Below are 17,785 nucleotides of genomic sequence, written 5' to 3' on the forward strand. Positions count from 1 at the left end.
CTTCTTTATGTTAATAAATTATTATTAATCATGTAGGGATTTGGTAGGAGGAGCCTACATTGCTAAAAATCAGTAATATGCCCATCTCCAAACAGACATTTGGTCATGGCCAAGTCCCAAGACTTGTTATTGACCTCAGAATTTGTTATTTGGGAAGCTATAGAATGAGATGAAATTACCATTTTTCCATTTTGCCCTTTAGCTAGAAAACTCTAACAGTAAAGGAGCAGAAGTACAATTTTTCTTTTAAATTTTACTTGAAGAGCAGAGAGACAGACCTGTCTGCTGGTTCACTCTCCAGATGCCCATAACAGGCAGATCGGGGCCAGGCTGAAGCCAGAGTTGGGACTCAATCTGGGTCCTGTGTGGGTGGCAGGGATCCAGCTCCTTGAGCCATCGTCTGCTGCATCCCACAGTGTGCATTAGTAGGAAGCTGGAATTGGGAGGGAGCCAAGACTTGAACCAAGGCAATTCAATATGGGATGTGGGTGTACCAAGTGGCATCTTGATTGCTGCACCAAATGCTTGCCCAACGAGCAGAATTGTGTATATCACTGTTCGTTACATCTTGGGCACAGAGCATCCATCCAAAGAAAGAACAGAGTTGGAATGGATGTGGAACTGTGAAAAAGAAGGCAGGCAGCCCTTGATTTACTGGCTCTCAGCTCCTTAGGCCCTCCCTCTCCCCACCTCCGTGATCCTAAATTGACCTTGGGAAACAGGAATTTAAATAAATGAATGCAGAGAAAGTGAGCTGTATGTTGAGACCAAATAAAAATTGACCTTGAGGCTTAAAGTTAACTGAAAGCCATCACATTAAAAGCTGCACACGAGGTGGGCATTTGGCACGGTGGTTAAGTTGCTGCTCGGATGTCTACATCTGATACCAGAGTGCCCCGCTTCAAGTCCCAGCCCTGCTCCCAGTTCCAACTTCCTGCTAATGTTCACCCTGGGAGGCAGCAGGGGCATAACTCGAATATTGGGGTGCCTGCTGCACATGCGGGAGATGTGGATGGAGTTCCAGCTCCTTCCTGGCTTCAGTCTGGCCCAACTCCAGCTGTTGCAGGCTTTTGTAGAGTGAACCAGCAGATGGAAGATCTCTCTCTGCCTTTCAAATATTAAATAAGCAAATTTTTAAGAAGCTGAAATTACTCTTAAAGGATGGGAAAGATGGGTGACTTTTTAAATGCAATCTTGGTTAAATCTGTTAGCAGTTTTTAAAACATTTCTTTTAAAGTTTAGTGTAGTAGAATAGCAAAAGCAAATTTATTGATCATACAGGTATGGATTTTGTAAACTATGGAAAACAATACCTGCTCAATTTTCTTTTGGACTAAGATAAAGTTATTAAGTTTGCTTTTGACCTTCTACATATCTGTAACAAAGTTTTAAAATTTAGATCTACAATATCTTTATGAAGTGTTTTCTTTGTTTTTTTTTTTTGTTTTTGTTTTTGTTTTTGTTTTTGACAGGCAGAGTGGACAGTGAGAGAGAGAGAGACAGAGAGAAAGGTCTTCCTTTGCTGTTGGTTCACCCTCCAGTGGCCGCCGCGGCCAGCGCGCTGTGGCCGGCGCACTGTGCTGATCCGATGGCAGGAACCAGGTACTTCTCCTGGTCTCCCATGGGGTGCAGGGCCCAAGTACTTGGGCCATCCTCCACTGCACTCCCTGGCCACAGCAGAGAGCTGGCCTGGAAGAGGGGCAACCGGGACAGAATCCAGAATCCGGCACCCCGACAAGGACTAGAACCCGGTGTGCCAGTGCCGCTAGGTGGAGGATTAGCCTAGTGAGCCGCGGCGCCGGCCTTGAAGTTTGTATTATGTGACACCATCTTTTCTAACTAAAATTTATAAGCCCTTTTGTAGTGTGTATCCCTCATGAAAAGTTTACCTTTCTTTGAAAGGAAAACTAATCAAGGGGCAGGCGTCATGGCACAGCAGTTAAACTCCTCCTTGGAACACCTGCATGCACATCAGAGTGCCTGGATTCAAGCCCTAGCCTTGCTTCTGCTTCAGCTTCCTGCTAATGCACACCCTAGGAGGCAGCAAGTGATGCTTCCTTCTGCTCACATGAGAAACCCAGATAGAGTTCCTGGTTCCTGAGTGGGCATCTGGGGAGTGAACCAGCAGATGGAAGATCTCTTTGTCTCTTTCTCTGTGTTCTACCTTTCAGATAGATAGATAGGAGGGAAGGAGGCTTTATTGAGAAAGGACCCTACAGGTGTCAAAGCTCGTTTTATTAGGAAATTTTTTGTAACAAAAGCTTTTGAAGTAGTGTGCTGTTATTGGAGAAAGTACCATATTTTTATTGTTAAAATGTTGGATAGCACCAAGCAGTGGTAGTAATTTCGGAAGTGGGAGGACTTGTAGGTAAATAACAATTTCAATTACTTAATAGAGTGAAACAGTTCTCTTGGGAAACTTTGGGATGAGTTACGTGACTGTTCCAAGCTTTTCAGTAACAGAGATCTGAACAAAATCAAGCATGTAAGGGAAAACCATGTGCTGAGTAATCAGCTGGGGGGCTGAGCAGGTTTTGGACACAGCTAAGGCCTCATCAGGGTATGCTGTACCCCGCCCCTCGTGTAACAAGGCTATGTTGTGTCTATTTGGATCCCTCCAAATGGCATCCTGTTTTCTTAACCTTACCACATCCACATGCCTTGCCTCCCCTTGCTTTTCCAATCTTCTAGAAAGAGGTTTCTAGATGCAGTCGCTGTTGTAGTCCATACATATTTTGTCACTTGCACATCTGTTTCATTCTGTGCGCATTATGTCACTTAATCCTCACATCAACCTGTGCAGTTGGTGCTGACATTATCCCATTTATGGTTGAAGAAGTTGAGGCTCAGGAAGGTGAGGTAACTGCTCCATGGTCGCAAACGTATTCAGTCGGATGCAGGAGCCAGACGTGAACCCATTTCTGATTGGCCCTGTTCTTATTTGCAAACTCTGTTTGGTCACAGGACTGCAGTGGTTATTGAGCCTCACAGCTCACAGCAGCAGCTGCTGATGAGGCGCTGCCAGCTGCAGGGCAGCAGGTGCTTGGGCCCTGCACCGACGCGGGAGACCAGGAGGAAGCGCCTGGCTCCTGGCTTCGGATTGGTGCAGCCCCGGCCCTCGCAGCCACCTGGGGAGTTAGCCAGCGGATGGAAGGCCTCTCTCTCTGTCTCTACCTCTCTCTGTGACTCTGTCTTTCAAACAAATAAAATAAAATAAAGCCTCAAAAATATTGAATTAGAAGAATGCTTCATATATTCTTGATGTAAGTTGGCTATCGGATATATGTATTGCAGATGTTTCTTCAGTCGGTACTGTTTTCATTTTCTTCAGTGTCTTTTGAAGAAAAGTTTTATTTTTTTATTTTTATTTATTTATTTTTTTTATAGGCAGAGTGGAGAGTGAGAGAGAGACAGAGAGAGAAAGGTCTTCCTTTTGCCGCTGGTTCACCCTCCAATGGCCGCCGCTGCAGCCGGCGCACCGCGCTGATCCTGGCAGGAGCCAGGAGCCAGGTGCTTTTCCTGGTCTCCCATGGGGTGCAGGGCCCAAGCACCTGGGCCATCCTCCACTGCACTCCCTGGCCATAGCAGAGAGCTGGCCTGGAAGAGGGGCAACCGGGACAGAATCCGGCGCCCCGACTGGGACTAGAACCCGGTGTGCCGGCGCCGCAAGGTGGAGGATTAGCCTATTGAGCCACGGCGCCGGCCCAAAAGTTTTATTTTTTAATAATTCTGTTGCTATAACTTTAAGTTCATTGATTCTTTTTTTTTTCTTCTTGATTTTATTTATTTGAGAGACAAACAGAAGGAGAGACAGGGAGAAAGGTCTTCCATCCACTGGTTCACTCCCCAGATGGCTGCTATGGCCAGAGCTGGGCCGATCTGAATCCAGGAGCTTCTTCCAGGTTTCCCACAAGGGAGCAGGGGCCCAAGCACTTAGGCCATCTTCTGCTGCTTTCCTGGGCTATAACAGAGAGCTGGATTGGAAGAGGAACAGCTGGGACACTAACCGGCATCCATATGGGATGCCGGCGCTGCAGGCAGAGGCTTAGCGTGCTACCCCACAGCACCAGTTCCTCATGTTAATTTTTGTGTATGGTGTGAGGTGTCCTGTCCTGGTTTTTTTTTTTTTTTTTTTTTTTTTTTTTTTTTTTTTTTTTTTTTTTTTTTTTTTACCATATGTATATCTAGTTTTCCTGGCACACATGTTGAAAAACATTCTTCTTGGCCGGCACCATGGCTCACTAGGCTAAGCCTCCACCTTGCGGTGCCGGCACACCGGGTTCTAGTCCCGGTTGTGGCGCCGGATTCTGTCCCGGTTGCCCCTCTTCCAGGCCAGCTCTCTGCTGTGGCCCGGGAGTGCAGTAGAGGATGGCCCAAGTCCTTGGGCCCTGCACCCGCATGGGAGACCAGGAGAAGCACCTGGCTCCTGCCTTCGGATCAGCGCGGTACGGCGGCCATTGGAGGGTGAACCAACAGCAAAGGAAGACCTTTCTCTTTGCCTCTCTCTCTCACTGTCCACTCTGCCTGTCAAAAAGAATAAATAAATAAATAAATAAATAAATAAATAAAAAAGAAAAACATTATTCTTCCCATTCAATCACCCTGGAACTTTTGTGAAAAAAAAAATCCACCATTTATGTTTAAATTTTTACACTTTTTAATTGATCCATATGTCTCTATGCTAACACCACACTACCCTGATTAATGTAGCTTTAGAGTTACGTGTCAAGTACTGTACACTTTCAGACTTTCTTCTTTTTCAAAATTATTTTGACCATTCTTTATACTTACAAATAGCTTACCAAGAAAAATACCTTGTAGAATTTTGATTCAAATTTCATTTGAGTCTGTTGAACAATGTGGCAAGAACTGACATTTATTTATTTATTTATTTTTACTTATTTGACAGGTAGAGTTAGAGAGAAAGGTCTTCTTTCCGTTGGTTCACCCCCCAAATGGCAAAATCTTAACAATATTAAATCTTCTGATCTGTGCACATGATATAATTCTCTGTCGTGGGGATTTTTAGTTTTTCATGGCAGTGTTTTATAATATTTTGTGTTATATTATTTTGTGTATTGTTGTATGGATTATACACATTTTGTTGAGTTTTCTCTTATTTCTGATACAATTTTAAATAGCATTCTTTAATTCCAATATCACTTGTTAATTATTATATAGAAATACAATTGATTTTTATATAAAGACAGTGTATCTTGCAACTTTGATAAATTCGCTTGTTTGTTTTAATTAGTCCTGGGTTGTTTGCTTCAGATTTTGCAATATACTGTCTTGTCATCTGCAGATAGACTCTTTAATTTATTCTTTTCCAATTTCATGCCTTTAAAAAAGTATTGTGTGTTTATTGCTCTGACTAAGGCCTCAAGTCAAACGCTGAATACAAGTGGTAAGGGTGAAGGAGTCCTTGGCCTGTTCCCGACCTTAGGGAGAAAAGTATCTTTCCCCAGGAACGATGTATGATGTTAGCTGTAGGTTTTTCATAGACACAGGTTAAGTTTTCTCTGCTTGAGAGAAGGAAAACTTGGTCATGATGCCCGCGGGCCCCCCCCCCCCTTGGTATATTCCTGGATTTGATTGGCTGGTATTTTGGGTCTGTTTATGCAGTGGCTCAGCCAGAAGAGCCGATAGGCCCTGACCGTCAATACAAGATATTGGGAACCAGTTTGAGCACCTTCTGCAGGCACCGAATCCTGCCTTCTTCCAGGGGCAGGTCCTTCCCTGAAGACGGGGCCGGCTGCAGGATGCGCTGCCCCCAGTGCGGCCGGGGGACCTGGTCAGCTTCCGCTTGAGCCGCGGGGCTCCGCTCCTCTCGCCGGACGCTGACCTGCTCGCGAGGACGTGGCTAAACAATGTGTAATGTGTTTTACTTCTCTTTGCCTTCTACAGATGGATCTGTCTGTAGAAACCCTCTTTAGTTTCATGCAGGAGCGCCAGAAAAGATACGCCAAATACGCCGAGCAGATCCAGAAAGTCAACGAGATGTCCGCCATCCTCCGCCGCATACAGATGGGCATCGACCAGACGGTGCCGCTGATGGAGCGGCTCAACAGCCTGCTGCCTGAGGGCGAGCGACTGGAGCCCTTCAGCGTGAAGCCCGGCCGCGAGCTCCAGCTCTAGGGCCCGCCCCGCCTGCCAGATGCCAGCCCGCCGAGGACGTGGCCAGGGCTCGAGGCTGGGGGACATGAAGCAGCCGAGCCGGTGAAGGGCTCGCCTGGCCCTGCTGCTGTCTTTGACGCATAAGCCCTGTGCAAAACGGACCGATGAGTTCTAGGTGACAACCAGTTACATTTGGATTATTAGGAACTCTTTAAAGAACTCTGCATTGAGAATTATTTTCTATTTTGTTTTGTTTTTCACTTGAGAGTGTACGTGGCCTGGTCTGCCGGTGGGAGTGGAAGCACGCAGCAAAAGGGAACATAGTTGAAGCGGCTGTGTCCTCGATGCCCTCGGGGAACAGGACTCTGGGTGTGGGCTGGGAACATAAAGAGCTGATTTAATCGAGGTCTGAGCACTTTTCCTGTGCCTGTGCTGTTGCCTCCGTGTCCAGTCTCTCCTGGGACCCCTCTTGCTGCCCCCACGAACACTGGTTCTTTGTAGTGTGCCAGTCACAGTGTCCCTTGTGTGTCATCATCGGATGCTGACGAGTCCACCCTACACCTACATCAGACTCAGGTTCACCACTGACAGCTGGTTTCCTTGAGCAGACCAGCTTGAACTTTCTGTCACGCCAGCACTAGCAAGAGTCCGATTTTCTAACACGGTTTAAGCAGCATTTGTTTTTCTTAGGCCTTCTAAACACAGGGGACATGAAGGCTTTGACAGCTGACTGCAGGGTCGTTCGTTCAGCAGACACTGAGCCCTTTTGGCATGCCAGCCGTTGTGCCAAGGATGTGAGAATGTCCAAGTAGCCCTTGCCCTTCCATCCTGGAGAGAGAAAAAATCAACATGCGGCTGAATTTCTGCAGGAGCTTAGGAAAGGAGCAGTTTAAATAGCAGAGTGCTTAGTGCAGGGCCTTCCCTGTCACAGGTGCTGTGATGGAAGAAAAGCCTGGAGAAGCAAGGTTAGAGGAGCGGAAGTCGGCACAAGTTGAGACTGGGGCTTAAGGAGGTTGCTGGGGCCAGGGTGTCCTGCAGGCTTCTGCCTTGTTCCCTTGACTCCTCCAAACCTCAGTAGGTGTTTTGTTTTTTATTTTTATTTTTTTAAGATTTATTTATTTATTCGAAAGTTAGAGCCACAAAGAGTAGAGAGGCAAAGAGAGGGAGAGAGAGGTCTTCCATCCAATGGTTCACTCCCCAATTGGCCGCAACGGCCGGAGCTGTGCTCATCCGAAGCCAGGAGCTTCCTCCAGGTCTCCCATGTGGGTGCAGGGGCCCAAGGACTTGAGCCATCTTCTACTGTTTTCCCAGGCCACAGCAGAGAGCTAGATGGGAAGTGGAGCAGCTGGGTCGCGAACCAGTGCCCATATGGGATGCCAGCGCTTCAGGCCAGGGCGTTAACCCGCTGTACCACAGTGCCGGCCCCAAGTAGGCGTTTTTAAGATGCCAGAAACACCCTTATGATATAGTTAGAAGATTAAAATTGATCCCACTTCATTTAGCATATATCAGCTACTCTTTAATCCTAATCTTCTATTTGAATCAGATGCTGCCTTGCTCCAAGAACACAGAATACAGTAAAACTGGATGACAAGAGGCATGAACATTCAAGCTAAATGGAAGAAAAACTTTGAACTCAGAAATAGTGCAAAAAGTTGGTAGCTGCTAGTATTTTCTACTGCTTCTCTCCCTTCCCACATCAAGACTGCTCATTTATTCTAAGCTGGGAGGCCCAGCTGGAAACCAGAACCACAAGAAGAGGCCCAGGAAAGTGTCTGCCCTTCTCAAAGGATGACCTTTACACCTTTTGCCTTCCTGGGGACTGGTGCCTCTGCCTTCTCACTGGGACGCTGGGTGGGCCATCCAGCCTGGCCTGAGGGAGGGGCTGGAAGCAGTGAGCTGGGGTTGGACGCCTGTTCCTTTAACCTTTCCTTGGACCCAGCTCATGAGGGAAAGAAAAAAAAGGTGGTCATTATAATGCCTTCTGATGACCAGGTTCTTTTTATTTATAAGATGTTTATTTATTTGGGAGGAAGAGTTACAGACAGAGGGAAAGACAGAAAGGTCTTCCTTCTGTTGGTTCACTCCCCAGATGGCCGCAATGGCCAGAGCTGCGCTGATCCAAAGCCAGGAGCCAGGTGCTTCTTCCCAGTCTCCTATGTGGGTGCAGGGCCCAAGGACCTGGGCCATCTTCTACTGCTTTCCCAGGCCATAGCAGGGAGCTAGATTGGAAGAGGGGCAGCCGGGATTAGAACCAGCGCCCATATGGGAGGATTAACCACCTGCCCTGATGACCAGGTTCTTACTGGGGCCATTTACCATTTCTAGAACAGTTCATTGGAGGACATAAATCAGAGAGATGTATACTTTAGAAGCCAGTAGATAGCTGGCATTGAAATGCTGTGGGAGAGGTGGGTAGCAGCATTTATTGGATAGTCCGCGTTGGCGCCAGTGATCTGCTTGTTGTATCCTTGCCGTTGTATGTGGAATTCCCACGTGTGAGGATCTGGTTCCCGACCATATTCAAGTCCATCGCCTTCTTCCCATACTGTGTCATGCTGTTGGGTTCTTTCTGTAGTGTTTAATGTTATCATTTCACTGTGAATTCTAACATCTTGTGTGACTAGACTGTGTCCCACCTACGCTCAAGTACTGTTTTTTCCTAATATTTTGAACTGGCAGGAAAGTTGAGAGAACAGTCCAGTGAGTGCCTGCATTGCCTTCACGTACACTGACAGGAAGTGGTGGCATTTTTGAGCCTTCGCCATTCTTGACTCTTGTTGGGTTCCTAGAGTGTGCAGAGCCCAGCTCTGACTCCAGGGCCAAGCCTGCAGTCTCAGAGAATGAAGGGCTGATCATCTAGAAAGCTGGGACAGGCGCTCAGGGCACAGGTACCGTTGTCCTCACTGCACTTAATGTGGCTGACAAGTAAAAGCACCAAATGGGATTCACTCCAAGCCTCAAAGGGCTGGGCTTGCTCAGTTCATGGCTGAACATGGCGAAGGCAGGCCTGGCCTGAAGAAGTGCGCTCAGCCAGCCAGCCAGCTTGCCATATTACAAAGAAGTTAGACAAACAAACATGAGTCCCAAGTAGAGAGGTGACAGGCTTCTTCTTACTGCATAGAAGCAGAGGAGGAGAGACAGATCTGCCATCTGCTGTTTTACCTCCTAAATGGCTAGGACTGGGCCAGGTTAAAGCCAAGAGCTTCTTCCAGGTCTCCCATGTGGGTGGCAAAGGGCCAAGCACTTGGCCATCTCCCAATGGCTTTCCCAGGCCATTAGCAGGGAGCTGGATAGGGAGTGGAGAAGCCAGGACATGAACCAGTACCCATATGGGAGCCCAGTGTCGCAGGTCGCAGCTTACTCCTCTACGCCACGGCACTGGCCCCTGGAAAGAATTCTAATAAATTTACTATTTGTGGTGTACACTGATTTTGCAGTGTCAACTTGGCTAGGTTAAGCTGCATTTCCAGAATTCCCTGTTTGTTTCTGGTGAGGCCATGAGGTTCAGAAGTGGAGGGAAAGCATCAGCCATGCCCACTCGCTCAGCTGGTGTGGTTCAGGCCGTTCTGTCTCTTGCATACTGCTGTCCCTGCTCCCATGGAACCCACCCTTCAGCTTTTGCACATCGTGGGCCAGCGAGTGAGTGCCAGCTTCTGCAGCATCTGCAGGGTGAGGAAGGCGGTCAGGAGCCAGGAGAGGCCAGTGTGGGTCTTTGCTCGTTGCCTGTCTGTTGTCCTCACTCCCCGCCCCACCACGGTACCCACCTGCCTTGCCGAGCATCCGCGCTGTGGTCTGGTAGAGAAACAGCTGCGCGGAGACTTCTCACAGCTCCTGTAACTGCTTAAGAACCCTTTAGCCATTCTACACCACTGCCAGTGGCTCCTCTGACCACTGACTGGGAACATGGCACTACCAGGCCTTCCCCACCTCACTATTGCCCTCTTTCCTGTTGGATTCTGGGTATCTGAGTGATGTTTGGGAGACAGTTCTGGGTCTCTGTTGGTTAATGCCCAATGACCTGTCCGGCAGCCGTGGGATGTTGCAGGGATGAGGAAGGAGGAAGCAGCCTGGGGTCGTGAAGGAGCTCCTGCTGGGGGTTTGCAGCTGTGGTCCTGGTGGGCCCGTTTCCACGTCCCTGCCACAGGAGCGCTCTGGATGGGCTCCCAGGCCCCTCCAGACCCCAGAGGCCAGTGTCATCACTACCTGAGAACTCTGGCACCAATCAGGAGCGCTTTTACCTGTTGTCTCCCAGCTGTGGGTCAGGGCTTGGTACTGGGGGGAGCAGCCCTCCTCCCTCCGCTTAACTTAGATAAGGTGTCTGCTGGCTGCTTTCAGAACCTGTTTTGCTTATCAGTCGACTTGTTTGTGCCCTGTGCTGCATGCTCCTTATCTTATCACATGAAGGTCAGTAGAAGCTGGCCTTCACCCCTTGTATTAGATGGTACGTTTAAATGTATGGTAAATGAATCCTGGGGTTAAGAGCTAATGGAAGTACACATTTCATGTCCTTGTTTCCCTTAAAGTTTTATCATTCTTCATACATGAGCTTATGGGCTGTCTTCATATAATTGCATGCGGTCTTCACAAAGTTCATGGAAAATGCATTATGACAACTGCATGGATTACAAAACGTCTTTGTGCCAAAATAAACGTATCTTTTAATTCCATTCTTTCCATGAACTTTGAAGTACCATCGTACAGTCTTCAGCATCTTAGACAATGAGCTCTTCAGAATTCGAAATCTGTCTTGGCCTTAGATAACCCCCTATTGTTCTCTGCAGAGGAAATATTTGATGAACTGGGTTTCAAGAACTCTATATCCCGAGTTGTAGGCGTGTACTCAAGAAATTGTGTGTGTGTGTGTGTGTGTGTGTGTGTGTGTTGGTACTCTCTGGATATTCCTTTTTCCTCAGACTTACAAAAGAGGCTGGTAATGTTACCCTCAAGTGTGAGCATCATAGACACACACTTGCCAAGGCTACACAAACCGCTGGTTCTGGAGACTGCCACGTGCCATTTGTGTGTGGGCTGTAGGACTTGCTTCGCTCTGGCATCCCCGCCAGCAGGTGCAAAGCCAAGCTGGGAATCCTCACCAAGGAGAGCCAGGCCAACAGGTACCCAAATCTTCATGAGAGTTTTGTCTTCCTATTATTAGAGTTCAGCTAAACTCAGATGAACTCGTACTCCGTAAGAAATTACTGGAGACCGAAGGAGCAGTGTGGACTGCTGAGGTATAAAATGGAGTAAGGGTTTACTTTTCCCCCAGCCTGATCCTCGTCCTGCCGTTAAGAACCAGAGTTCCTTGGAGGTGTCGTCGTTGTTCACTAACTTAGTAGAAACAGCACTGAATTCTGGTGGTTTCTGGCCCTCCAGGCACGCGCCTCTCATTCGTGTCATGCCTACAGAGATGCAGGGAGCCAGACAACTGTCACTCGCAAGCTTCAAACCAGAAACTCAGAGAACTGAGCACCTGAAGGCAGCCACGTTGGCTGCTGGCTGCCGGTCACCAGCGTCTCGCGCGCTGATGCCTGCTCAGCCCTTCGAAAGGTGTTCAGCGCTGCCAGCATCTGCGCGAGACCCGATGGGACTCGCTGAAGACCCAGTTAATTCTTCAATGAGTGCTCAGCCCTTGAGCCACGACTTACACCAAAAGCTTGTGTAAACCAAGTGTTCTTTAAAAATTTTTTTCTTTAAATTTCTGAGAAGCTGAGAGCCCAGCCATCTGCTGCTTCAATTTCCAAGTGTCCAAGAGCCAGGGACTCAAGTTTCCCACGTGAGTGGCAGCGACCCAGCTACTTGAGCTGTCCCCTGCTGCCTTCCAGGGCGCGCATCAGCAAGAAGCTGTAACTGGGGATGGAGCAGGCATCGGCCTAACCAGGGACTTTGTTTATTCTTTGAAGTTGCCCATCCCTGGTCAGGGAGAGCCCCGACAACAGCGGAACTAACCCTCTCCCAAGTCCCCCTGCTTGCCCAGGACGCGGCTGCAGCAGGATCGCAGTCTGTTTCCTTGGGGGGGGGGGGGGGTTCTGAATGGATTCTGGAGTTGGTGCTGAACCAAAAGAAGTCTATTTGTTTTTTTTACACACACACAGTTTGGTTATCTCTAGCACATAAACCGAAACATGACTGTAAGTAACTTCTAAGACTGCTGTAATTTTGCAGTTGATTTCGCAATACTTGAAAGATACGACCAAGTTTATGTTGTACGAGAATGAATGGGTCCCCAGAATGCTAGCAGTCACTTCCTTCCCTGTTTATAGATGCAGAAGAGTAACATTCAGAGAAAAACACCCACATTTGTTGACTAGCTCTAAATATTCTTATGTCAGAAAAACAAAACTAGGCTAAGAGTATTTAAAACAACTGTCACGAGGCTGTGTTCACCAACCAGTTGCAGGGTATCCCCCACCCTTCACCATCATCTCCGACGCTGAGCGCTCGGTCCTGTTTGGCTTTATTTTCTTCACATCTCAGAAATCTGCACCTTCCCCGCTTTCCCCTAAGATTAAGCCCAGTCCTCCCGCACAGGCTCGGGATGGCCTCTGGGAGGCCCGAGCTCTGCCTGTCAGAAGGTGGCTGGGTGGACCTCCCAGCTTTCCCAGAGCTGCGGGTGAAGGGGATCTTGGGAAACGCCTTCTCCTCTCCAGCCTTTCTTGGCTGTGAGCTCACTTACTCACATTCCTTTCAGCCCCTTCCCATCTCTCTTCCTGGAGGGCCCTGCCTAAGACAGCTCTTCTAGTGCTAGCTCGCCCAGTCCACTCCTTTCTGCTTTTAAATTTTCTTAAATTCAGCCTCGACTCAGAGGCCCTTTACAACCAAGCCGAATGAGGTCACCCGTGGTCTCAGTCACTTGGCTGCACTGCGATGGCCGCTTCAGCCCTGGTGCTAACTGCTGTACGGAGCTGCTCTCCGCAGGCATCACGTCCACTGTGGTCAGCAGGGGACTCGCTGAGGTGTCACAAGAATGGGGCACAGGGCTTCGGTGAGTAGCCGCCCTGCGTCTCCTCTAAGAATTATAAAGACATTCACGTCTTACGTTACTGTGTAGTGGAGTGTGGAGCTGGTCTTACCCTCCTGCTTTGTACTTGTATGTCCTGGAATCCATCAGTGCAAAAATAGGAACGAAGTGCATTTGGTATTCACGTTAAGGAGTGAAAGCTGGCACAAACTGCTAGCTAACGACCAGTGCATGAGAACGACAAGGCTCCATGCGTCCGACAACACCGCCGATGGGCTCTGAACTGTGTCCTCACATATGTCCGAGTAGCAGCATGGCTTCCACTGCTGCCTCGCTTGGCCACACGGACATTACTGTTCCCACCAAGTTTACAGCTGCAAAGAGAGGTCCTTTCGTTACGCAGAAACAGGTACCAGTTTTATTTCATATTAACGCACATCGAAATGAGAAACACAATATCATCATCAGCTTGCCTTCAGAAGAATTCTTGTCATATTAAACATGCAGACGCACTCTCTGCTCACTTCACAGACGGCCTAAACCATCCTCCAGCATTCCTCAGACATCTAGGGGCGCTCTAGCCCATCTGCAGTGCGCCAGCCACCTGCAGGGCTTCCCCGGTGTCCCACGGGGAGGAGGGCGCCCCGCACACCCACGGCTACGCGTGCCAGGACTTGCCTTGGCCACCTCAATGCAAAGGACTGTGTGACGTTTGTGAGCAAGGGCTAAGGCTGCTGTCGGGCCTGCAGCACAGTGCGGGAGGCAGAGGACCACGCCAGGAGAAACCCTACCTAACAAGGCACAGTTTTGCCCAAAGAGCTCACTGAAGCCGTGTTCCTCACGTTGGAAAACACGAACGGAGCCGGTGCTTTTACATCTTTAAAATGCTCGGCAGATGTGACAAGATCCTGGAAGCGGTGAACTGTCACACGTTTGGTGTACACACAGCACATCCACATCACTGTGGGAAACCCTGAGAGTGATCACACCAGAGATCTCAGTGTCTGTAAGCGCTCAGGTCACTCGGCAGTTTCCCAGGGTGGTAACCATGTGTGCCTGATATGGCTCGCTCTGCGCCACGTCACAGCACATGCTCTGTACCTCACCAGCCACGCCTGGGAAACACACTCAGGATCTGTCCCACCGGTGCACACCGGCGTTAGCAGTCACCGTAGGAAACGTGAAGTCACATCCCCGTCAGAGAGCTGTCCAGTGCTGGGGTGTAGAAAGACCTGAGATGTGAGGCAGCAGCAGCTACCCTCACAGTAGTGAAGGACGAGGACAGCACCCTGCCCCCCCCCCCCCCCCCCCGTGAGTTACGGCTTCCAGAGAGGACCGGGCTGTGGCTGGGAAGGCTGAAGCCAGGAAGTTGAAAGGAGATGGGCATTATCACTGATTACCTCCTCTTTCCAGCCGCCAGGACCGAGTCTACACAGCGGTCAAGGACTGACAAGCCCCTGGTGTTGGGCCGTTGAGGGAGGCCCCTTCTGCGCGGTGCCGGGGAGGCTGCAGCTTCCTGCCCCGCTGAACGCAGCGCCATCCCACAGCCGTGGCCTTCCTGTGCTCCGCCCGTGGGCCGTCCTTGCGGAACTACAGCCTCTCGCCAGCCCTCCTGAACCGTGAGTCTGAGGCGATGATGCAAAAGCCGCCTGCATCGCAGACCAAGGGGAGAGAGCCGCAGAGGAAACCACGCTCCCGCTGCTCGTTCTGCGTCTGTCTGGAGTTCTGAGTAGCTGCCTATACAGTTCTGCCGTACTGTTCCACTTCTACAAACTGTAGCCGTGCACTGAAACAAGAAGCATCAACTTTGGCTGAGAACTTGAGGGTGCCGATCCTCGCTACCAACCCAAAGAAATTCACATTTGGCATTAAACCAAGTTACTCTTTATTTAAAGGATCAACAATCCATTTTACACAGTTCTTTCATTTATCGAGGGAGGTAGACTTGCTTAGCCTCCCAGCCTAGCTTGAATCATTACGCTGCCAGACCGCTGGCTGAGCTGAATCCTAGATGGGTTGCCTTCTCTCCCTCAATGGAGTTGAGGAGAAAACAAAAGTTAACTTCCTCCACCCAGGCCCCACCGGGATTTTGTGCACAGACAGTTTGAACTGGTCTGCAGAGTGACTAGCTCCCTAGCTCTTCACAACACCTGGAAACAGGCCACCAGACCTGGTAGTGGTGCACGCCCCGACACTGCTGTCTGAGGTACTGGGTTTGTTCTAAAGTAAGTCTTGGCAAGGCCCCTAATGGTCTGTCCAGCAGAGTGATGCTCACCTCTCGGCTGTCAGGTGAGTTTGGATTTGTGAATCAGGTTTGGATGTGACCATTTCTCTTGGATTTACCACTAGGTTCTGTCCCTAAGAGGTCTACCCACCCGACCCACAAGCTGGCTCAGTCAGCGCTAAGGTGCACTAGGGAAGGGAAGGGACTAGACAAAGTGTCTGAGATCGCTCTAGCACGATGTGAAAACAGCAGGGGACTTTTGTCTTCTAACACCAAAAAGAACGAGGATGTACAAGTCATTGAATAAAACTTTCCTCTGTCCAGGGGAAATTCTAACATCTGCCCTTCCACTTTTGTCGGGAGAAACATGAGCTGATCTCACACTTGCAGATGTTAAGAGAACAACTGTGCTGATCCACTGTTTGCTTTTACACCATAGCTCCATTTTCCAAAAATATATATGTATGTACATATATATATATTTCAGATTTACAGGGAATTTCTGTGAACAAGACAAAATTGTCAATAGCGGTCACGAGGGTCTGTCTACTCAGGAGACCTCGATGATTTCCATGCTGCCGGAAAAGCTAGACTGGCTGCCCACTTTGCCCAGTTCTTCCCGCGACCTGTTCTCTGACATGATGCTCTCTCCGAATTCCATCTGGCAGCTTCTGCGCTTAAACTGCTTTTCAAAGGGGCTCTCTTCGTGCCAGCTCCGCCGTGAGTCCACTCTGTCACTTGGCTTCTGCCGCCTCCGCACAGAGTAGACCTGGTCACTGCCCGTGGGCAGCTGGCTACAGCTGTAGGCAGAGTAACTGGCACTGCCTCCGTAGATGGCCGAGGCCGAGTAGAAGTGAGAGGACTCTGCAGCGAAATACCAGCTGTTGGTCAGGGAAGGGGCAGAAGTCTGGGGCGCCAAGATGTCGGAGTGCCAGCCCTTGAGGCCCAGCCCCGCAGCAGACTTGGCGAGGTGTTGCTGGCTGGTGGAGAGGCCGAAGAGGAAGTTGGTGTGGTAATTGTCCTCCACGCTCCCGCTGCGATGCAGGGGAGACAGGAAGGACCTCTGGGGCGCGCCGCTCGTGCTGCTTCTCAGCGAGTGCAGCCGCTTGCTCTGGCTCTCCGAGGGCCTGGGAGGCTGAGGCTTCTTGGGGACGCTGGCCTGCTCTGTATCCGGGCTGCTTTCTGGAGTCTGCTCTGATACTTCCTGCACGGGGGAGAACTGGCAGAGCTTGCTGGTCCCATCCAGCGCCGTGGAAGGCTTAAAGTACTCCAGAGCGTCTTCGGACGAGGAGAAGCCGTGCAAAGATGCGGCCATGCTGGCTGAGCACGACACTGACTTGATGTCCAGAGAGAAGGACCGCTTGAGCTTGCTGCTGTCTTCCAGCTTGTCCGAGGACAGGTGCAGCCCATTGAGCGCCTGCGCCAGCGAGCTGTCCTCCGGCAGCGGCAGCGCTGGCTGCAGGCCAGGCGCACTGGGCGGCTGCACAGGCCTCGGCCCTGCTGCCTCTGAGGTAGCAGAGTGGGCGCAGGGCGGACCGAGGGACACCTCGCTGTTCTGCCCACCCCCTGAGGCTGCAGGGACAGGCTCACGTGGCTTCTCTACGTGCAGCAGCTTCAGTTTGCTCTTGGGCCCCGACGCGCCAGGCTGGGTCTTAATCTTCTTCTCATAGTCCAGGAGTTGGCCCAGAAAATTGAAGTTTGGAGAGATAGTAGGTCTTTTCTCTTTCACAAATCTATTAAGGAAAGACAAGTCAGTCAGTCTTACTTATGTTCTTAAGATAAAGCATACTTGTGACACTATAGAATACTACGCAGTGGTAAAAAAAAGAATCCGGTCATTTGCCATTGGATGAAGCCTTGAAAACATCACACTTAGTGAAATGAGCCAGTCCCAAGGGACAAATACTAGATGTCCTCCTTGACCTGTGACACCTAAAAGGTAACCTATAGGAAACTGACACTGGAAGAAGCAGTGACTTTGAACTGCCCTTGTCTCGAATGTTGAGGAACAGGTTTTTTTCCCATACTTAATACATATATGATTAACTCTTTTTGACAGGCAGAGTGGACAGTGAGAGAGAGAGAAAGGGCTTCCTTTGCCGTTGGTTCACCCTCCAGTGGCCACCGCGGCCAGCACACTGCGCTGATTTGATGGCAGGAGCCAGGTGCTTCTCCTGGTCTCCCATGGGGTACAGGGCCCAAGTACTTGGGCCATCCTCCACTGCACTCCCTGGCCACAGCAGAGAGCTGGCCTGGAGGAGGGGCAACCGGGACAGAATCCAGCGCCCCGACCGGGACTAGAACCCGGTGTGCCGGTGCTACAAGGCGGAGGATTAGCCTAGTGAGCCGCGGCGCCGGCCCATGATTAACTCTTAAGTAAAGTTAATTGAAAATAAATCTTAGTGGGAATGAGGGAGGAGGAGGAGGGGAGAGAGAGTGAATGGAAGGGTTTCTCGGGTGAGAAGAATCCCCATGTTCCTAAA

The 17,785-nt window shown here is 49.8% G+C and overlaps 2 protein-coding genes across 11 annotated transcripts in view; one reads left to right on the top strand and one right to left on the bottom strand.

Annotated features, from left to right (window-relative positions):
* BORCS5 (BLOC-1 related complex subunit 5) overlaps window positions 1-15,653 on the top strand; it is a 117,212-nt gene extending 101,559 nt beyond the window's left edge. For 5 of the 6 annotated variants that reach the window (XM_089304613.1, XM_008259614.5, XM_089304610.1 and 2 more), the window contains one exon: window positions 5,908-6,522. In XM_089304613.1, the coding sequence (XP_089160739.1) occupies window positions 5,908-5,923 (16 nt within the window). In that variant the 3' untranslated portion in view covers window positions 5,924-6,522. Of the gene's footprint in view, window positions 1-5,907; window positions 6,523-14,491 lie in introns of those variants that run through there. The other variant, XM_089304611.1, reaches the window with a different exon arrangement.
* Window positions 14,940-17,785, bottom strand: part of DUSP16 (dual specificity phosphatase 16) — a 98,347-nt gene continuing 95,501 nt past the window's right edge. For all 5 annotated transcript variants that reach the window (XM_051850779.3, XM_089304609.1, XM_051850781.3 and 2 more), the window contains one exon: window positions 14,940-17,035. In XM_051850779.3, coding sequence (XP_051706739.1) covers window positions 15,853-17,035 — 1,183 coding nt within the window. In that variant the 3' untranslated portion in view covers window positions 14,940-15,852. The remainder of the gene's footprint in view (window positions 17,036-17,785) is intronic.

The sequence above is a fragment of the Oryctolagus cuniculus genome, chromosome 9, assembly GCF_051225735.1.
Source record: "Oryctolagus cuniculus isolate XC-2025 breed Fujian yellow rabbit chromosome 9, ASM5122573v1, whole genome shotgun sequence".
NCBI classification, from domain to species: domain Eukaryota; kingdom Metazoa; phylum Chordata; class Mammalia; order Lagomorpha; family Leporidae; genus Oryctolagus; species Oryctolagus cuniculus.